This window comes from Lithobates pipiens, unplaced genomic scaffold (genome assembly GCF_037356315.1).
Source record: "Lithobates pipiens isolate NorthernLeopardFrog02 unplaced genomic scaffold, aLitPip1_a1.2 Scaffold_8, whole genome shotgun sequence".
Taxonomy (NCBI): domain Eukaryota; kingdom Metazoa; phylum Chordata; class Amphibia; order Anura; family Ranidae; genus Lithobates; species Lithobates pipiens.
In genome coordinates, this window is record NW_027507903.1 from 285,739,608 (window position 1) to 285,763,115 (window position 23,508).

General features: G+C 43.1%; 1 protein-coding gene across 3 annotated transcripts in view; it reads right to left on the reverse strand.

The window, feature by feature from the left end:
* The window catches only part of NR1H4 (nuclear receptor subfamily 1 group H member 4), a 105,983-nt gene that overhangs the window by 24,730 nt on the left and 57,745 nt on the right, over positions 1-23,508 (reverse strand). For all 3 annotated transcript variants that reach the window (XM_077472287.1, XM_077472288.1, XM_077472289.1), the window contains 2 exons: positions 11,140-11,280; positions 7,009-7,142 (listed from right to left, as the gene is read on the reverse strand). In XM_077472287.1, the coding sequence (XP_077328413.1) occupies positions 7,009-7,142; positions 11,140-11,280 (275 nt within the window). The remainder of the gene's footprint in view (positions 1-7,008; positions 7,143-11,139; positions 11,281-23,508) is intronic.

Sequence of the window (23,508 nt, forward strand, 5' to 3'; positions counted from 1 at the left end):
TAGAACAGGGGTGTCAAACTCAATTTTATCACGGGCCACATCAGCAGTATGGATGTCCTCAAAGTGATGGTTGTATCTGGGGCCCACTACGTAAAGAGTTCAGGATTATGCTACATACAGAGTGCAGAGTTTAGGAGTGTGTTATGTACAGAGTTCAGAAGTGTGTTATGTATAAAATGCAGGATTAAGGGGTGTGCTACATACAGAATTCTGAGTTCAGGGGTGTGCTGTGTACAGAGTGCAGGGTGTGCAACCCCCAACCCCCCCAAAGCTTCCTCGCATCTCTTTCTCCTACCTGGCTTGGCTTGGCTCTAGTACCTCCCTTTGTAGGCAACGTGTCTTGCAGGGAGATCATTCTCTCGCTCTCTCTGATGATCTGTTGCCACCATACCCTGCCATGGGCATGTACAGGGATTTGTTAGATCCAGGATTCCCTGAGCAAAGCTGTCCCTTGTAAACACAGAAGGCTTCTTTGGGGAGCGGGAGCACAGGATGAGAGCCAGGGGTTGTGGAATGGAGTTTCACTCCATTCCAGCTACAAAACTGGGTGTGAAGGCTACATGACAAGGTCTGTTGGACCAGATTTGTCCCGCGGGCCTTGTGTTTGACATATGTATAGTGGAATGTGGAAGGGATTAAAAGGAAACTATAATGGTATTTGTATTTATTTATAATTATACATAAAAAATATATAATTATTTATAATTATATTTTAGTTGTTTTTTATTTATTTATATTTCTTTTTAACTGTTTCTTTTCATCCATTATATGAATTACATGAATATGCATATAATTAGGACAAAGAATATGTATAGCACTATGACTTACATAGTTAACCAGACAGCAGAGCAAACAAAGCTTGATTGCAGTTATTCATACATTGAATCTGCGCCTTGCCCATGCAGGGCAAAGCAACGGGTTCACATGAAATGGCCCTGGGTCACTTTTTCTCAATAACCCAAGAAGCGTGGATTTAAGTACCTTTCTGGCAGTCTGTGTATTGAAAAGCTGCCACATCTGTGAATGGAAAGGAAGATATTTATGTGCAGATGGGGAAGAAGGCAGTAAAGTGAACCTGTTGCTTTTCCATGCATAGGCCAAATGATTATGGCCTTCTACCATCAAAAAACGTGTTCAAAAACCCTTGTGCTTGTGTGGCAATCTAAATGGATTCTAAAGCAACTCTCAAAAAATCATTTTTGTATACTAACATTACTTAGTAAACACACTTTATGTGAAGCGATGGATCTGCTAAGTGCTACCTGACAGCTGTTTAGCTGTCAGTTGGCAGACATGCTGGGTATCATATCTCACTACTACAAAGACTCCCAAGATCTATCAGAATGAACAGCAGAGATGCTTGGTTTAGCACACTCCTGAACTCTGCACTGTGTACACTGCACACTGAACCCTGCACTCTTCATGTAGCACACTCCTGAACCCTGCACTCTGTACATAGGCCTCTCCTGAACTGCGTACTCTGTACATAGGCCTCTCCTGAACTCTGTACATAGCGCACTCCTGAATTCTGCACTCTGTATGTAGCACACTCTTGAACTGTGCACTCTGTATGTAGCACACTCTTGAACCCTGCACTCTGTACACTGTGCATTCTTGAGCACTGCACTTTGTACACTGTGCAATCCTGTATCCTGTACTCTGCATAGCACACTCCTGAACCCTGCACTCTGTACATAGCACACTCCTGAACTCTGCACTCTGTACATAGCACGCTCCTGAACTCTGCACTTTGTACATAGCACGCTCCTGAACTCTGCACTCTGCACTCTGTACATAGCACACTCAAGGAACCCTGCACTCTGCACTCTGTACATAGCACACTCCTGAACCCTGCACTCTGTACATAGCACACTCCTAAACTCTGCGCTCTGTACACGGCACACTCTTGCACCTTGCTCCCTGTACATAGCACACTCCTGAACCCTGCACTTTCTAAGTAGCACACTCCTAAACCATGCACTCTGTACATAGCACACTCCCAAACCCTGCATTCTGTATGTAGCACACTCTTGAACTCTACACTCAGTACACTGTGAACTCCTGAACCCTGCACACTATACATAGCACACTCCTAAACTCTGCACTAAGTAGCACATGCCTGAACCCTGCACATCGCACACTCTTGAACCCTGCATGTATATAACGCACGTCTGAACTCTGCACTCTGTACACTGCACACTCTTGAACCCTGCACTCTATACTTAGTGCACTCCTGAACCCTGCACTCTGTAGACTAAGTATGCTCCTGAACTCTGTACATAGCACTCTGCACTCTGTACAGTGCACAATCCTGAACCCTGCACCCCGTTTATAACACACCCCTGAGCTCTGTATACTATACACTCCTGAACCCTGCACACAGTGCACTCATGAACTCTCCACTCTGTACACTGCACAACCCTAAACCCTGCACTCTGTACATAGCACACTCCTGAACCCTGCACTCTCTATATAGCACACTCAACTCTCTACACTGTACATTGTGCATTCCTGAACCATGCACTCTGTATGTAGCTCACTCCTGAACTCTGCACTCTGTATGTAGTGCACTTCTAAACCCTGCACTTCATGCATAGCCCACTCCTGCACCCTGCACTCTGTATGTCATGCACTCCTGTACCCTACACTCTGTATGTAGCACACTCGTGAACCCTGCATGCTGTATGTAGCACATTCTTCAACCCTGCACTCTGTACAAAGTGTATTCCTGAGTTCTACACTCTGTAAGTAGTGCACCCCGGAACTCTGCATTCTGTGTGTAGCACACGTCTGGTATGTATTGCCCCTTTAAGACCCCTTCCACTCTTAATGTAATTTGGCCACACCCACCATTTTCCACAGCACACTCTCTCACTCCCGATCTGGGGGAAGTGGGGGGCATGGTTGAGGTCCTTCACTTATTTTCTAAGAAAAAAAGCCCTGCATTCAACCCTAAGCTCTGTCGCATGTTGCTATGCACTGCAGTGTGTTTCACTGGGTAAAAATGCAGACATGCTGCTTAATTATGCAACACACTCCACCACACATGTATGGTGTGAACAGAGCATTTAGAAAATAATTGTTTTATATGTGTCCTTGCGATGAGCCTGCTATGATCAACACTTATTAATGCAGCTCAATGCACCTGGAGTGAACGAGTCCCAAAGAAAATGTAAGAATAAATGAAAATTTATATAAAATAAGTTGATAGGTAATTTTGTAAAGTTTAAGTTGTACAATGGCCAATGTTTACAAATGAAACTATCTGCTATATGAATTAAATTTGTATGCATCCTGTATGTGATTTCCATCTTACTGACACAAGGACAAATGTCTTCCAGTAAGCCCTAATGGCCCTAAAATTGCTCATAATAAAAAAAATTAAGCTGCACATAGATATCTAACAAATGTAAATTGACAAACATCTTAGATTTGAGTCTTTTCAATAATAGCTGTTTTTGATGATGTCATCACATAATTTTATTTCCTAATTATTGCACATTGTAGTCTTATGATGGACAGAGGCTTTGTGCCAAGTCATTAGAGTATGACAGAAGCCATGACTAGTTACTGATTCGAGTATAGTAAATAAACATTTTGCATAGTATGTAACACAGGCACATATAATGGCTAACTTGTATTTAAATGCATTTTTCCGACCACTGCTAACCAAGTCATATGTTATTTATTATTGACTTCAGCGTCATGACTACCATTTTATAGAACTTGTCATTTGTCGAAAATAAACACACTAGCCCAGGAACAGGAATGTACGCTATTTATTCATCAATATACCAATCATATGGAGATGTCACGTGTCTGTTTTGCTGTGTTCTCTGGTTTTATTTTCTATGTGACATACATTTGGTAGGAATGCAATATAGCTGAACTCCAGAGTATATGTCTGTTTTACTGTGTTCTTTGCTTTTATTGCCTAAACAGAGTCAGTGTGATGTACATCTAGCAAGAATACAATATAGCTATACCCCAACAAAACTGCTAATACGCAGTTCATATACACATAGAGTATGAACTTTTTTATGAAGCATTTAGAAATGTATTCAGCTACTCCTATGGTACAGCCACCCTTGCCAGGCGGCACAGAGATTCCGGAACTAAGCAGTTGAACCTGGTCCAGAACCGATTTCGATCAGTGTATATCCAGTTATAGACTGATAGCACTGTGTAGTGCAACAATGCCTCACTAACTCCTTCTAATGACCCTCCCTCCTCTAGTTGGGGTGCCTCTGTGCAAAGGATAACACTTGACTGATATCAAGATAGATTACTGTACCTAAGATAGTAAATGTAAGATAAGTAATGATTTTAAATGTTTGGATTACATAGTGGTATATTTTGAAATGTTGGCACCCAAGATTCACTCAGCTTACATCCAAGATTCACACATTGTTTTTTTTTCTGCCTGTTGTTCATTAAAGCCTCTCATAATAGTCTTGGTCTAATAGTAAAGCTGGGTGGGTGGTGAAGGGGTGGTTTGAATCACAGTTCTATAGTGAAGTGTTAGTATTTTCCTGGATCAAAAATTTTACTGAACAGAATTATAAATACCTTAACAGGAGTAAAGGATCCATAAATACTTCATAAGGCATCTTAAAGAAAGTGCATAAACCACTAGGAGCCTCCATGTTAATCCTGGACAGCAGAAAGCGCCAGACTAATTATAGTAGTATGAGTACAGTTTTTATTAAATGATAATTGGCAACTCACTTTTAGCTGTAAGAACAAAGAATCATGTCTCCATGATTTAAAACACTGCTCTCCATGGGTTCACAAGGTGGATGGTCAGGATGCTGCTGTGGTCACCAACAGGATCAGATGCCGCTGTAGTAGGATATGCCAAGTAATGCTGCGAACCAGACTGGAATACACAGAGGCACTGGACTAAAAATAACATCACTGTGGATGGAAGATTAAGCTAAGAGGCGTGGTTACGCGTTTCAAAGTCCTGCAGTTTCTTCTTCAAACAATTTACTGGCTTATACTACAAGGGCATCTGATCATGCTGGTGGCCACAGCATCATCCTGACTATCTACCTTGCGGACCCATGGAGAGCAGTGTTTTAAATTATGGAGATATTCTTTTTTCTTACAGCTAAAAGTGAGTTGGCAATTGTCTTTTAATAAAAACTGTACTCATACTACTACACTGGTGCTCTCTGCTGTTCCATTTTATTTTCTTAGAGGTCACTTCACTCTCATGAGTAGCAGGATACAAACTTTAGGGACTCATTTACATGGACTTTCTGGGGTTAACAAGGAATTTATAGATTCATTTATATCTTGTTTTTTCTCTGCCTTTCTGGTTCCATGCTAATCCTGTAGCCATTTTAGGCTTTGTTTTTTCAACAGGTGTGCTTTAAAGTGGCCATTTTTCAGAGAGTATGAATGGTAACACAAAAACGTTTCTTTCACTCATGGTTAGTGTTTGGCTGAAGCCATTTGTTATTAATCAACTGTGTTTACTCTTTTTAAATCATAATGGCAACAGAAACTACCCAAATTACCCTGATCAGAAGCTTACATACCCTGGTGATAACATGCACACAAGTTGACACAAAGGGGTTTGAATGGTTATTAAAGGTAACCATCCTCACCTGTGATCTGTTTGCTTGTAATTAGTGTGTGTGTATAAAAGGACAATACGTTTCTGGATTCCTGGCAGACCCTTGCATCTTTCATGCAGGGCTGCACTGACGTTTCTGGATTCTGAGTCATGGGGAAAGCAAAAGAATTGTCAAAGGATCTGCAGGAAAAGGTAGTTGAACTGTATAAAACAAGAAAATGGGTATAAAAAGATATCCAAGGAATTGAGAATTGAGAATGCCAATCAGCAGTGTTCAAACGCTAATCAAGAAGTGGAAAATGAGGGGTTCCTTTGAAATCAAACCATGGTCAGGTAGACCAACTAAAATTTTGACCACAACCCGCAGGAAAATTATTTGGGATGCAAAGAAAAACACGCAAATAACTTAATACAGGACTCTCTGAAAACATGTGGTGTGGCTGTTTCAAGATGCACAATAAGGAGGCACTTGAAGAAAGATGGGCTGCATAGTTGAGTCGCCAGAAGAAAGCCATTACTATGCAAATGCCACAAAGTATCTCGCTTACAATTCGCCAAACAGCATGCCTCAAACCTTCTGGCACAAAGTCATTTGGAGTGATGAGACCAAAATTTAGCTTTTTAGCCACAACCATAAACACTACATTTGGAGAGGAGTCAACAAGGCCTATGATGAAAGGTACGGCATTCCTACTGTGAAACACAGAGGTGGATCGCTGATGTTTTGAGGATGTGTGAGCTACAAAGGTACAGGAAATTTGGTCAAAATTGTTGGCAAGATGAATGCAGTATTTTATCAAAAAATACTGGAGGAACATTTGCATTCATCAGCCAGGAAGCTGCGCAGCATGGGATGTATTTGGACATTCCAACATGACAATAATCCAAAACACAAGGCCAAGTCGACCTGTCATTGGCTACAGCAGAATAAAGTGAAGGTTCTGGAGTGGTCATCTCAGTCTCCTGACCTCCATATCATTGAGCCACTCTGGGGAGATCTCAAACGTGCAGTTCATGCAAGACAGCCCAAGAATTTACAGGAACTGGAGGCTTTTTGCCAAGAGGAATGGGCAGCTTTACCATCTGAGAAGATAAAGAGCCTCATCCACAAATACCACAAAAGACTTCAAGCTGTCATTGATGTTAAAGGGGGCACACGAATACACAATATTAAGAACTGGGGTGTGTAAACTTATGATCAAGGTAATTTCGTAGTTTGTGTTGCCATTATGATTTTAAAAGACTCAACACAGTTGATTGATAATAAATGGCTTCAGCCAAACACTAACCACGAGTGAAAGAAAAGTTTTTGTTATCATTCATATTCTCTGAACAACTGCCAAGAAATTATATATATTAATATTATATATATATATACTAATGCCAACCACAGACAGAATTTTGGATAGTGCAAAATAACCCACCCTGCTTGTTCTTATGGTAGATGTCACTTGCTTTAATTCAAATCCCTCATATTCTTCATTGAATGATGTTTCAGAAGGGAGCTTTATGTTTTTTCGTAGTCTTTTTGACTTACATTGAATTTCTGTTAGCAAGCCTGCAATGATAAAAGGTTACCACAATTAGAACAACATTTGTGATAGGCCCTTTTGTCTTTGTCTTACATTTTAGATTATGTTTTTGTGCTAGATGCTGATGTCAGACTCCCCAAATGTATCATTTTAGATTTGGTTTCCACTTGGGCGTTTGCAGTGTGCTGCCATTTGTTCTTGCACTGTCAGCTTATCTCAACCTCAAAATGACGACGATCAAACTAGAAAATCCATATCATCATCTCAACCAGGAGATGTTAGGATATATTGGGGACAGCCTACACACATAAGATTATTAACCAAGCCAACTGTAACCAGCCCTGTGTCATTTGGCTCCATTAAAGTCCAATGAGACTTTCAGTTTAAATTAGCTAGCTACATTCCAGGTACATCAAAATAAAGGTGTGCAAGGTCTTCTTTAAAAAAAAAAGCCACAATCCGAGTAGAAAAGCCTATCTCCTGCTAGCACACTGCAGAGTAGAACCCTTGCTCCCAGTGTGGAAGCAGTGAGGTTCAACATTTCCCTTGAATCAAAGCCAGAGCTCTTCAATCAGTGGGGAACATGAGCTTTGCTGATTGCACAGCTGACTTTGTAGGAAGCATGTCAAACCTCTGCAGACAGACCACAGAGAACAAGCATTCCACTCTGAATTTGGCAAGACACAGGCTTTTCTTCTCTGGCTGTGACTGCTTCAGAGACAACAAAAAACTGTAAGCCCTTGTAAACACGGTCAGACATTCCGACAACAAAATCGGATTTTGTGTGGCGGATTTTGTCCGAAACTTGTGTTGCATACACACGGTCAGATAAAGTTGTCGGAAAAAACGATCGTACGTAACGTGATGACGTTATTTCGTTACGACGGGACTACGTTCAGGCAAGTAGCCAATAGCTTTGGTCTAGGAATTTGATCTGAGCATGCGTGGCACTTTGTCCGATTGGAATTCTCTACACACAATTGGAAAAAGTCAGATTAGATCATGTTATCGGAATGTTTTATAGCCCAGCTCTAAAACTTTGTCCGTCAGATATTCCGACGGAAACAGTCCGATGGAGCCCACACACAGTCGGATTATCCGACAACAGGATCTGATCGGACATTTTCCTTCGGAATGTCCGACTGTGTGTACAAGGGCTAAGACATTATATAATTGTTTTGATAGACCTTAAATGTCTTTAACTGATTTAAACTGAAGGTTCAATTGGTTTTAAAGTTTGTGTAGAGCCCAAACCTTTTTTTTTTAAAGTAGGGAATGGTTAAAAACCTCTATTGGGTTATTTTTTTTCTGTCTTTGTCCCAATGGGAATATTTCTCTTTACTTACTCGCCTAGAGACACAAGAAAATATTATTCCCATCTTAGAGGGTTACCCTAATGTCCAAGACATGACATGTCATGACATTTGTTGATTTGTAAAACTACCAACAGTATATGCTCTAGTCCACAGCAGGGATCTCCAAACTAGATCCCGTGGGCCAATTCCATTCTATTGCAAGAGTTTATCTGGCCCACAGATTGGTCAGTGGCCTCTCTCACAGGTATACAGGTCCATCAACTGTGTTATTATTGTAGCATCGTTGGTTGCTAGGACCATCAATGTCCAACAATGTCCATCAATATCAACAACCAATCATGTGCTAGCCCTGCCATAGCATTCACAGGTGTATGGCACTTTCTCTGTCCACACCAGCTCCACCTGTTGCTACAGTCATGTTGTAAGTGTGTGAGGTAAGGTGGACTCTGATAGAAACTTTGATGTAATGAGGAACTCTGCTAAAGATCCTGATGTAAGAGGGGAGGCTAATGGGGGCTCTCATGTAAGGGGGGACTCTGATGTAAGGGGGTACTATGATAGGGACCTCATGTAAGGGGGACTCTGATGGAAACCCTGATTTAAGAGGGAACTCAAATGGAGACTCCAATTTAGGGGGGGGGGCTTTGATTTCAGGGCAAACTTTGATGAGGGCTCAGCTTTAAGGTGGAAATCTGAAGGGCTCAACTTTATTTGGAATTTCTTTGCTTGGTTTAACTAAAGTTCTTCCCCTGTTGTTCTGAATCATGTCATGCTGATTACAAAAAAAGCTCCGTGTAAAACTTAAAGTGGAACTACACTGCATCTGAGGACCACAAACCAAAAACACGATCTAATCCTTTTTTAATATTCAAAGCACCCCCCCCCCCCCCCCAATCTTCCATGTCTCTATGCTTTATTTTGGAAAAGCACCCCTCTAGCATTTCCGGCCATGGCCATTTTAAATAAGGGCAGGTGATTCATGTAGCATTTGCACCCCAGAATCCATCTCCCCTCAAGCATGCAGGCAGCAGGGTGTGCTTAGCTGAGAAAACCCCTCCTCCCCCTGAAGACTCCTGGGATGTATGACATGATTTGCCTAGGTCTAGAAATCAGGATGTAACTGAATAAATGTTAAAAAAAAGGTTTAAAACAAGTAAATATGATACACTTTTCCTATCTTTTTTAATAATGCTGGCAGCATAAGGATTAAAAATAGTCAAAAGAATCCTTCCCATAGTGCTATTGTATTCTGACAGCAGGGACTCCTCCACTAAATACATTGATTAGTGCTGCGGCCAATTGATTGCATCACTGATTGATCAAACATTTTTCCAACAAGCCCATTCATGAGAATTCGATCATTAAAGAGTAACACCAGGCTCCTGTGTAAAAATTAAAAATAAGCAGCTACTAAAACTGTAGCTGCTGAGTTTTAATAAAACAGCCACTCACTTGTCCCAGGATCCAGTGATGGGCTCACCCCAGCCATGTTGGCATCCATGTGGGCATCCAGCTGTGGCAGCTTGGGGCTTCACAACTGGGTGCCTACTGTGCATGTGCTAGTCATGCTGCACATTGTGAATGGTCCCGTACTCTTCTCGGACCTGTCACCTTTCCCAGAAGACTGCGGGGAGGGGGCAGAAGAACTTCTGCTTCCATTTGCCTAGGCGATTTGGAGCGGAAGTGGGAGCGAGTACCTGTCAAAATCAGGAACCCCTCCCCAAACATACCATTACTGAAAGAGGAGGGGGGGAGCCTTAAAATGGAATTTCCCCTTTTGGAGCTCCTCTTTAAATTGACTTCTCATGAATAGGAACAGCCATAGACGGATTGAAATTTGGCTTTTCTCATTCATGTCAGTTTATTCACTCATTTATAAATCAGATTTTTTTTTGGCCAACAAATATTTGTAAAATTTACAATGTGGTCCTCACACTGAAAAGTTTGGAGACCTCTGGTCTGGAGGATGGTCAGACATCCAGTCATGATCCAGCTAGCCTCAAGCTAAGGACTGCAGAATACTGAGTAAACATGTATGCCAATCTTGGAGCAACACGCACATTTATGTTGGAGAGGTATAGAAAGGATATGTTTATTCCCATTGAACTATGGCAACCAAGAAAATATTTTGGAAGCCATTTTGGCTGGATCACGCATTTGTCATTAAATATCAATTATGGGGCAAACAAGTAAAATTAAAATATCTCCATTACCATGCTATTTATTTTATCACAGCATTTTTGGAAGTGTTAGATTAGTCCATGCCATTTTTTTAAATACAAAAAGAAAATCTTATCCGTGATAACATTATCACTGTCCACAAGTTTTATCAAGTTATCACCCTGCACTTTGATAAATGTATCTAATGTAAACATATTGCTATGATAATTAAGTGGGGAAAAGATTATTTCAGTAAGATCTTGTTCACACTACCCAGCAAGCGTTATTGTGTGCTGGTGTGCGGTGTAACACACATGATGCTTTGCACCTCAAAGCATTGTTAAAACGCATTGCATTTTAAATAAAATGTCCTATCTCTTTACCACGCCAACACAGTGTGTTGGTGTCAACTAAAGCCATAGGACATAAGGCCAATTACCTTGGCCTTGTATTGGAATTATGTTGGGCAACAATGTCGCTGGTGTGAACGTGTCATTAGTAGTAAAGGCTGGAATGCAGACAATGGACAATTTATGATAACACTTACATTCAGCAAGCATGCCCATCTCTTTACACTTCCTCAGGCGACATTCCTGGCATTTCCTCCTCATGTACATGTCCATTTCACAGTTACCTCCATTCTTACATTTGTAAACAGCATTTTTAGTAATACTTCTTCTGAAAAAGCCTGCAAGTTAAAACACAGTATGAAATACTTAGAGTAAGCATTGCTTAGGGGAACTTCAATTAAAACCGATATTTCAGTTTTGAGATTGTTGTTGGCATCATTCATATTTCAGAAACTGCAGTAACGACACTAGAATTCCCAAATCTCTTGGAAGGCCACAGCCAGTACAAAGCCAGATCATGGTGTCAAACTTTCCTGGAGGATTTTCTATGATTTAGGTCAAACAGTAAACCGGGAAATCAGAAAATTACAACTTTTGAAAGGGCAGAGACATGAATTTCTCCCAAAAAATCTGCCATTGGGGGGGTCCCAGTTAGTGACGAGCAACTGATTGAAAATCAAGAAAAAACGTTTGCATGTTTTTTTCCCCCTTTTTGATGTACAGATTTATTTATTTGTTTATGTTTTTATTTTCACCTTTTTAATCCATTCAGGAATGCATTTGTTAACTTACAAATTCATTCCACAACACTAAGCCGTCAAAAGACTTTTTTTGACGATATACTGTAAGCCCTTGTACACACGGTCGGAAATTCAGATGGAAAATGTCCGATCGGATCGTGTTGTTGGATAATCCGACCGTGTGGGGGCTCCATCTGACTTTTTCTGTCAGAATGTCCGACCAACAAAGTTTGAGAGCTGGATATAAAATTTTCCGAAAACATGATCCGATTGGACTTTGTCCTATCGTTTGTAGAGAATTCTGATCAGACAAAGTGCCACGAATGCTCAGATCAAATTACGAAACCAAAGCTATTGGCTACTAGCCTGAACGTAGTCCCTTCATAACGAACGAACGTCATATCTTTGCATGTAAGCGTATGTACTGTATTCCTGAAGTGATAGGGAGTTGCAGTCAGCACTGAAAGTTTTAGGGGCAGACAAGGCTTTAGGCACAGACAACACGCCAGGACAATGATCGTGAAAAAATTACAGATATTTTAAACCAGGAACCAAAAGATTTAAAAATAAAAGCCACATGGCTGAAAATAAAGATCCCTTACCCTAGTGGTAAAGCTTTGTGAACTGAACTGAATCTATTGTCTATATGAGTTTCAAAGTGATGGGGAATGCCTACATGATAAGATCAGTGTACACAACAATAAGATTTCTGCTTATTGCGAGTAGCTTTAAATTGTGGTGTGCAGGCCATTATTGGTTGGCGCCAAATTTGATCTGCAATCGAAAAGTTAGATCAAGTTCAAGAAATTTGTGGTTTATTATTGTTCAACCCAAATCCCATCACTAGTCTGAATGAAATACAAAAAGCCATGTATATTACTGCTGTTTCACATCCACCTTAAACTGCATATAGCCTGCTATAACACATTATTGTGATGTTTATTTTGTTTTTAAATATCTTTCCTAAATTATGGCCTGATCTTAAAGCGGTAGTAAAGTCCGCTTTTGATTTTTACCTACAGGTAAGGCTTACCTGTAGGTACAATTATTATTATTATTATCTCCTACATGCCAGGAGGAGACATGTTGGGGTCCTCCTAATAAAGTGGCGTTTTTTAATTAAGTGGCACTTCCGCTCTTGCACTTTAGCGCTTGCACGAAGCAAACATCTACAGCAAGCTACTTTACAAAAATAGACCTCATTTCTCCATTCAGCTCTACTTCCTGTCTGTAACATGCACACTTTACCTCTCCTTTTCACAGTTGTATCCTTTCTCCTTAAACTTTCTTTCCTTCACCCCTCTTCTCCACAATCTGTATACATCACTTTCACTTCTACCCTCTCCTTATTACTGCACTCATCACCATCTCCTAATTCTAATCCCACATGCTAATAAAATCCCCAGGATGCCCCTTCATATAAATCGCACTCTCATATTACCTCCCTCACCCTTCTGCTTCCCCTAACCTCTGGAGATACATCCCCAAACCCTGGGCCTCCTTTATTTAACTGTACCCAATGCACCCATCACATAGTTCCCAACTGTCCCTGATTTCGAGAGACTGTCCCTGATTTGTAAGGAAGTACCTCTGTCCCTGTTTCCAAGTTATGTTGTATCTGTGTCCACTAATAATTATTTTAGTGTTTGTTTAGCGAAAATAATATTTTGGTATTTTCGGGGGGGGGGGGGGGGGGGGTTGTTCTGTCAGGTAGGTTGTATGGGGCCCCGTGATTTCTAAAAGCGCTCCTGCCTATAGGGATTGGAGCATGCAGTACAGGACCAAGACAGGGGGTGGGAAACAGAAACACTCATTGATTTCATTATTTAAAATAAAGCCCAACTCTGGGTAAACCAAAAACAAACCTTGCAGCAGGGGCCCTGCAAGGATTAAATGCTCACTCATTCTAGGGTGGTGTTGAAGAGGCTGCATTATTTACCAGACTCCTCGTTCCAAGCTCTGATGCTGTTTTCCGCTCCCCAAAGCTCTAGTCTATGGGTTGTCTCTTGGCATCATCATGCACAATGCAGGGCTAATAACTCTGCATTGTACGTGGTGGAGGCAGGAGTGTGACTGTTCTCGGAAGCAGCTTACAGAGGATGCTGCGGAGGATCACTAGCACATATTGAGGGAGCCTGATGAAGGGAAGAAAAGATAAGGAATACAACCTTCTATGCCATGTTGAAGAATGGGAAATGGGCTGAAATAATTATATGGGGACCCCAGGTTTTAAGGCCGATATACTACCATCTAAAGGGCATAGCCAAAATACCCACTCAGAATTTGGCTATAAAGAGCTCAAACTGGTAAACCAGGGAACCATGTGAAAATATTGTAAGAGGATACTAGATATCTAGATTAGAAGGCTCCTATTTAAAGGAAAAATGTCAGTTTGGCTACACAATGTTCATACTGCGATGGGAAAATCAGCTGAAATTAATATATGTAGTTGCTAGATATTTAGTTAGGCATTCTGTCTCCTAAAGAATGTAACCAAAATAAGCACTCATGGCTCACAATAAAAATTCAATGTCCCCCATGGTTAACCCAGCGAACCAGGAAACCAACTCTAATGCCCCGTACACACGATCAGAAATTCCGCTAGAAAGAGTCAGATGAGAGCTTTTGGTCAGAAAATGCGATCATGTGTATGCTCCATCGGACATTTGCTGGCAGAATTTTGGCCATCAAAAGATTGAGAGCATGTTCTCAATTTTTCAGACGGAAAAAGTTCAGATCGGAAATTCCGAACGTTTGCATAAATTCAGATGCACAAAATTCCTATGCATGTTTGGAAACAATTCGACGCATGCTCGGGAGCATTGAACTTAATTTTCTCGGCTTATCATAGTGTTGTACATCACCGTGTTCTTGATGGTCGAAAGTTCAGAGAACTTTTGTGTGAGTGTGTGTATGCAAGACAGCTTGAGCAGAATTCCGTCGGAAAAACCATAAAAAAAACCAGGTTTTCCAACCAAAATTGTGATCATGTGTACGCGGCATAAGTGTCATAAGGGGACCACATACTTAGACTGGTAAGGTGCTATCTAGAGGATGGAAACCAAAATAGCTACTCAAAAAATCTTTCTTATAGTGGTGAAAATGGATAACCTCCAGTATGGAGAAAACTCAGATCGAGAGAATGATCCTCACTGTGTATGGAACAACTTTAAAAATACAATAACATCATTAGAGATGGGCCGAAAAAACTCCTGTTCAGTTCGCACCAGAACTTTCGAACTTTACGAAAGTTCGTAACTGAATACTGAACCCTACTGAAGTCTATGGGACCCGAACCCAAAAATCAAAAGTGCCCATTTTGACGGCTTATATGCAAGTAAATGGCCATACAATGGTTATGGGGGTCTGGGTACTGCCCTGGGCGACATGTATCAATGAAAAAAAAGTTTGTAAAAAATCGAATTTTTAAATGAGCAGTGATGCTTAAAGTGAATGCATAAAAATGAGAAATAACAATAAAAATGAAATATTAGTTTTAACAAGTGTCTGGGAGTCCCCTTTAGTCTGTCTGAAAGTGGAACATCTGTACTGTGTATAGAAGCTGCTGCAGCAATAATTGCATTTATAAAGCCAAAAGAATTACATTTTCCCTGCAAGTTTTTTTTATTTTGTAAACAATGGCTTGGGGAGCCAGCCTGTATGATGGGGCCACAATCTAGTGTACTTGGAACAAGATTAGAGATTTTTTTTGTCAAAAAATTCTGGTGTCTCATCCGCAGACTTTGGATAGAAGTAACAGGTGCAGAACAATTGGTCTTTGGGTGTTGGAGGTGCCTTCACACCATGACCCTATAGAAGTACTCTTGATGAAAGCAAGAATTGTCTTGCTGTCAAGAATTTAAATGATATGCACCTGTCAAACAGGTGCGTAAAAATTGCGTGTTAATTGTGTCCATGAAACCTACACCAAAAGATTTCTTCCAGATGAAATAAACATCCACAACGCTAGGCAGTCTAGAAGTCTTGCAGAGATTCCACATCCCAAAAACACTTAATCAGCAACATCAGCATCAGGGGCTTCATAGCTGCTGGTAATGCAGGACTGATAATCTGTAACAAAACCTCTGGCAGCACTAAATGCCTGTTTGGAAAGCACGCTGGATCCAGGGCAGCCCAGCAGCTAAGTTGCATACTGGGCAAGTTCTGGCCAGTGGTCTATTTTCATGACCCAGTAACCCAGTGGATCGTTAACTGGAAAGCTCTATATCTCAGTTTTTGCCCCTAGATAATCGTCCACCATATGATGCAGATGATGCCCTTGGGATGTGGAAGCTGACAGCTTAGGCAGCCCCCTTCTCCCCCGCTCCTCTCTTGACCAACAGAAGCCTCAAAACTACATTTTCCATGACACTGTAAACTAGTCGAGAAGAGTGTTAGACTCCTCTTTAACCACATGCTTACTGGGCACTTAAACCCCCCCTCCTGCCCAGACCAATTTTCAGCTTTCAGCGCTGACGCACTTTGAATGACAATTGCGCGGTCATACAACACTGTACCCAAATGACATTTTTATCATTTTTTTTCCTACAACTAGAGCTTTCTTTAGGTATTTAATCACAGCTGGGGTTTTTATTTTTTGCTAAACAAACAAAAAAAGATGGAAAATTTTGAAACCCCCCCCCCCCCCCCCCATGTTTAATAGTTTGTTATAAAATTTTGCAAACAGGTAATTTTTCTGTTTCATTGATATGCGCTGATGAGACGGCACTGGTGGGCACTGATAGGCTGCACTGGTGGGCACTAATAGGCACAGTTAAGATGGTAATGATGGGCACAGATAAGGCGGCACTGATGGTCACTGATAAGATGGCACTGATGGACCCTGATGGGTGGCACTGATGGGTACCACAGATAGATGGCACTGATGGGCACTGATGGGTGGCACTGATGGGCACTGGTAGGTGACACTGATAGGCACTAATAGGTGGCACTGTTGTGCAGCACTGTTCTTCAGGCACTGATTGTGGGCACTGACAGATGGCACTGTGGGCACTGACAGGCGGCACTGGGGACACTGACAGGTGGGGCTGGTGGGCACTAGTAGACGGCTCGGTTGCCTACTGCTAGGTGGCACTGGTAGGGGGCAGAGGTGGGCACTGAGGAGCTGGCGGCAGCTCGCAGTGATCGGGACTGATGACCCTCTCACTGCTGCTAGTAATCAGCTTTTTTTTTCTCCTCACGCTTATAGCAAAAAATAATCGATTACCGGCTGTGTTGACATCCCATGATCAGCTGTCATTGGCTGACAGCTGATCACATGGTAAGGGGTCGGGATCGAGAGAGACTCATAGAGACTCACAGACTCGCTGATCACAGAGCGCGCCACATGCGCCCTTCAGGGGGCACGCAGACTGCTCATGCACAGGACAACGTCAATAGACGTAGTCCCGGCAATGCAGGTCTGCCCTGTAGCTGTCATTCAGCTATAGAGCGGATCTCAAGTGGTTAAAGGTGTCCTTGAGATTTTATCTTCTGCTCCCTCTGTGGGGACGGGATGAGTTCTGAGACTTTGTCCTGTGGTCAAGGAGGGTTGCCAACCAATATTGATGCTTTTCCTTGATACCACGTATTTTTGGGTCCTTTAGCAGGCTTTAAAGCATGAGGGAGCCCAAGCACCACAAGTCTGCAGAGGCATGAAAAGCAGACTCTTTAGAGTCACTGAGGATTACATCTAGAAATGCCTCCTCCCAGGAACGTACTACTACCAAGGGTTCTGGGGATGGAAAAACATTTCTTAAGGTTTGACGCATGTCTTTCTCTGCTTCAAAACCTGCCAGAATCCTCGTGCTCCTCCCTCTCTTATTGTGTGTCCTGTGGCATAGGAAGAATGGTGTCTGCATAAAGCGGGTCTTGAGAGGACAGGAAGTCCTTCTCTTCCTCCCGTTGCTCTGCATTGAGTGGCCTGTCCAAAATGTCACACAGAGTCTGCTCCAGCAGGAACAAAGCAGGGATTGTGTCATTAATGCATGCATTGTCACGGCTCACCATCCTGGTGGCCTCCTTAAATGGTGACAGTACAGTGCATGCATCCTTTATCAGCAGCCATTGGCGTGGGGAAAAATAGCTGAGCCTGCCTGAACGTTTCGTTGTGCCATACTCACACCGGTACTTGTTGATGGCCCTCTACTGCATTTGCAGCCACTGCAGCATTGCCAAAGTTGAGTTCCACCTGGTGGGGATGCCACAAATCAGGCGGTTTACGGGCAGGTGGAATTCCCGCAAAATTTAAGCCAACCGAGCACTGGCTGTGTATGACCACCTGAAATGGCTACAGACTCTTCTGGTCTGCTTTAGCAGATCTTACAGACCTGGATACCTATTTAAGAAATGCTGCACCACCACATTGGAGACATGTGCCAGGCATGGCACATATGTCAACTTTCCTTGTCTAAGGTCGGACAGGAGGTTTGTGTCACTATCACACACCACCATTCCTGGTTTCAGCTGGTGCGGCATGAACCACCTCTGGGCCTGGCCCTGCAGAGCTGCAAGAATCTCTGCTCTGGTGTGGTTCCTGTCCCTTAGACACACCAGCTGAAGCACTGCATGGCACCTTTTAGCCTGACTCATTGAATAGCCCCTTAAATGCTTAGGGGGTACTTGTGGTTCAAAGGACAATTCGGTAGAGGAGGGCATGGAGAAGGAGGAGGAGTGGGTAGAGCTGACTAATCTCACATCATTTCCACTAGCTGTATGGAGACGTGGCAGCACAACAAGCTGCAGCACTGCCTCAGATCTGATTTCCTCAGATTTTTATGAACTTTTTATCACCATGCCAGCATATTTGTGTATTTGCACTTGGCTTTTACCACACACGGGTGTTACAGAATTGTACACATGGCATTTATGTTGCTATTGCAACTCCATATTACAATTTACGTGTTTTGATGTTTTAATTTCCGTATCTTTGATCACTACAGTTTATAGTGTGACCAGTTTTATTTTTAAAGATTGCATTAAAATACCACAAACAAAAACAGAAAATAAATCCTTGAGATCCAGGCACTAACTCAACAGGTTCCTAACTCAACAGGTTCCTAACTCAACAGGTGAAGATCTTCTCCCAGTCACCCACAAAACAAAGATAATGCAAACCTGTTCTCTTACAAAGCAAACTTCATATAAACAGCTCTCTCAGTTTTTTGGCTTCCATCCTTTGTGACAGTCTTGCTTTATTTATACCACCTGTTGGTAGACACAAGTGAGCCGCAAAATCTGGTTTGGCACCAACCCTGCCAAAGTGGCTGGTAAAACCCAGAACGGATTCCACCTTAGTTCTCAGCAAATATGAGGTGAAACATAACATCCATCAATCGCCTCCCCTTTCATAATGTCACTATATATATATATGTTACTGGCTGTGGCTCTTTACCTGGTTGCTGATAGTAATGGTCACTTGCATCCAGGGATCCCACTGATGAGCCCCTATATGTAGCATAGATCTTCCACCTGGTCCCACTGTTTAACCCAGGCTTTGATCCCAATTTAGTGCAAAGAAGCCAGTCACAAGGAATTTTCAGCCAGGTGCACATAATTTCTCTCAGGCCTTCACACAGTGTGTTTTTGTTTGTGGTTTTTATTGTTTGTAGAACTAGGATAAAAATTAGGGTGGGTCTTGGGATACCCAAAACGAATGATCTTGATCAAGAACACTATCTAGCAAATAGTTGACTTTTATAGAATAGTTGTTTATGTAGAGAAACATAGACAATTCAGCACAGGGGGAATCCCACAGTGGAAACAACCCTGGCCTGCAGGTCTGGAACAGTCCCTCCAACCAAAAGGGACACAATAGCAACAGTCTCTCTCATGCTCCAGACCCTATATATACACCTCTCATCCACCTGCTGGCAGGCATGTACTGGCCATCGGGACTACCGGGAGATTCCCGGTGGGCCGATGGCTCAGTGGGCCGGTTGGTTTCAGTGACAGACAGCCTGTCAAAATAATGGATGCACGGCCCGCGCAGCCATTATTTTGAACACTGCTGTACTGCCCAGGGCCGGCTCAACCATCGGACCAAAGCGGCAATTCAGGGGTGGACTCGGTAGGGGTGGTGCTTCAGTGTTTCGCTGCTCGCCCGCCCACCACCTGTAGCACAGAGCCGATAGGCTCTGCCGCTGCAAAACGTGTCTGAAGGGTCACGCTGGTGGGCAGGGACGGAAGTCCTCCCATAGTCACTGCATCCTCCGGAACATCCTGCCAGTGTGTCGGTAACTGCTCTGTGCAGCCAGCTTGTGACACACACCGCTTCCCGCCCCTCTCTCCCTGCCTGTGCGTTACATTGATGAGAAGCAAGAGGGAGTGGGAAGATTAAACAAGTAGCCCAGACCCGGACCCCTCTCTCTGCCCCCTCACCTCTCTCTCTCCATGTCCCCCTCTCTCTCCATGGCCCCCCTCTCTCTCTCCATGTCCCCCTCTCTCTCTCCATGTCCCCCTCTCTCTCTCTCCATGTCCCCCTCTCTCTCTCCATGGGCCCCCCTCTCTCTCTCCATGGCCCCCCTCTCTCTCTCCATGGCCCCCCCTCTCTCCCTCCATGTCCCCCCCTCTCTCCCTCCATGTCCCCCCCTCTCTCCATGGCCCCCTCTCTCTCTCCATGGCCCCCCTCTCTCCATGGCCCCCCTCTCTCTCTCTCCATGGCCCCCCTCTCTCCCTCCATGTTCCCCCCTCTCTCTCTCCATGGCCCCCTCTCTCTCTCCATGTCCCCCTCTCTCTCCATGGCCCCCCCTCTCTCTCTCTCCATGCCCCCCCCTCTCTCTGTGTCCTCCCCCCTCTCTCTTTCTCTGTCCCCCTCTCTCTCCCTGCTCCCTCTCCCTGGCAGCAGATGACGTGGCATGTGACACACTGCATGTGTTGGTAAGCGACGGTGGCAAGTGACACGCGGCATCTGGTGGCAGGCGGCGGTGGCAAATGACATGCTGGTAACAGGCAATGGTTCCTACTCATTCTGCATTCTGGTGAGTTGAACTATTTCATTATATATTACAATGTAATAATAGAAATAATGTGATTTGATCATCCTGACACCATATTAAGCATGATGTTGGGATGTTTTACTTGCCAGCACCAGCCATTCACCCAACAAATCACCCCCGCCGCTGAATTCCCCGTCAACCCTGACACTACACCCCCCCCCTTGGTCTTTGGCGTAATTGTCCCTGAATGGCAGTCTAGAAATGTGGTCACCCTACCGGGGGGCAAGGTGTCAATTTTTCCCCGGGTCGCTCTGATGCCCCATACAAAGGCCTCACTGCTTCCCTCAGATCCATCTCAAACTCAATATATTGCACAATTGTATATAGTTTTATATACTGTTTTTGCGCATGTTTGCAAAATTAAAGTGGGCCACTCTGGGTGAAGTCCAGGGCCACATTTTTGTCCCAGTCCAGCCCTGCCTGCTGGTCACTCTCCCGACCAGGTATTGGCTGAGCCTGTATACATGATCAGCTCAGGCTGTACCTCCTCCACCCACTATGTTCTAGCACTTTCTGGCAGGGACAGGGGGAGACAGGCAAGCCTGACTACAGCAAAACCATTTACCTACCTTTACCTATAACCGCTTAGCTCCTAAGGGGGTGAATATACAGTGCATATATATATATATATATATATATATATATATATATATATATATATATATATATATATATTGCTTGTCAAAGATTGTTAATGCTGATGGAACTATGAAATAATCTCACTATGTACTGGTCATAAACAATCCTAGATCTTTGTTAGCATTTACGTTTAGGATATGATAATCTGCTTGACCTTTTGTTTTCTGCTAAGTGAAGACAGTACTACCCTGTTTAGGCTGGCCATACAGTACATTAAGCAATCACTCGATTCCCCCATCAGTCACTCCCATTGTGCTATTGCATTCTGAAAGCAGGAGGCGTCTGCTGTCAGAATACAATGATTTTTGCTGCTGGCAATAGCCAGCGTCAATAATCTCATGAAACCACAGGCTGGATGTACTAAAGTCAATTGCTAGAATGACTTCAGTATAACTAGTACTACTAGCATGCACGATGGCTGAATTTCAGTCCGTCTATGGCTGGCTTTAGTGACAATGAGGAGACCTGGTATTAAATAATTGTGCACATGTCTGGGAATAAGAGGTTATAAGTATAATAATACCTAGTGAAGCGCACTACTCCCTTGGGAGCTGCTAGTAGTTCATACAGTATGGCTGGTTTAACCCCCGCTTCTTCCACCCCTAAAGCACAGGCACATGTAGAACAGTTCAAAACTTTAACTTTATTCCAGATTCCAGCAGACGCTATCACCTCAGTGATGCACAGATATACATTGCCTCTGGGTTGAAATGTACAAACTTGAGCTTTATTCCAGATTCCGGCGGGCGCTATCACCTCAGTGATTCACAGAATAGGAGTTGCCTCTGGATTAAAATGTGTGTGAGTGAATAGTCCCTCTCCTTTAGTGAGCTGACACGCACGCTCCTCTAAAAAGCATGTGGTATTGAAAAGCTAGCAGTCCCAGGCCTCACGTGCCTTCTCCTCAGTTCAGGAAAGGTCCAGGCCAACCCTGGTTCACTTCTGGTCGGTTTGCAGCTACTTCTTGCTTCTGATCATGGTGGGAACCTTCCAGCTCTGGAGTCTCTGAGCCTCCATCACCTTCTGGCGAAGATCGATGTGGCTTTCCAGCACGGGAATCTCTGAACTTCCAGGCCTTCCATCCCTAGGCCTTACCGTCACAACTTTAAGCCTTTGTGGATTAGTTAATTTCCCATCTCCAACTCCCCAGGGAACATGTGAGCCCAGTGTGTATGTATGAGCCCCACCCCGGACCAAGCAAATTAAAAATTGGACAAGAGCTCCATACACACTGCCTGTTCATCAGAGCCTGACCCACCTCCTTTCCAGAAGATTCCTCTGGAGAGCAAGGGAGTGTTCTCCCAGGGTGATGAACAGATGGTCATACCCACCTCTAACCTATAACTCCTCCCTAACCCAAGACAAACCACCAGGCCTTTACAAAATACAGTAAGGCACTGGCAATTTAGCCTAACTTTTAAACTAATAGCACCCACCTAAAGTGGTGGGCGCTACATGCACCCCCCTCTGAAATCACAACTGTCCCCAGTTGTGGAAAATAAATCCACACACCAGGAACAGCACAACTCTACCTCCTAACAATGAGGCATCTCATATTCCGAGGAAGTGTAGGTGCATACATGTACAACAAACGTTATAAACAGTTACACAAAAATTCCTAACTATTAACACATTAAGATTTCTCTCATTCTGCCCCATGGGATGAACAAAAGAAATCACTTGATTCCCCCATCCACGATAAACAGAGTAAATGAAGGAATCTACAATGACTATTCTATGCTGACAGCCAGTACCTGTATGATTGGGCGCAGGCGCTGTTCAACCAAGAATTGTCCACTTGGCTTTTTTGATAAAAAAAACTATGGAAAATCGATTTTTATGTAACCTGGTGGTGCAAACAGGACCACCCATGGAATGAATTTCAGCCAGTTTAGCAGATCATTCTTTGGCATTTGTTGTTGGCAGTCACTTAAAACGATGTTTGTCATCTGTTTGTTTTGCAGCCCACTCCGAGAGGGAATAGCCAATACCCAGTAATCTATAATAAAGGTACATACTGTACTACACGCAAACATTGAGCAAACATATTAATCAAGTGAACTGTTTCTTAGTTCAGCTATTTAGCAACACAAGCAAACAAAGAGGCAGAGGAAATTAAAGCCCAGTATTGCAAAACATAAACTTGCCTTAAGAGCAAACAATAAATTAAGGTACATTATATAAAATTTTA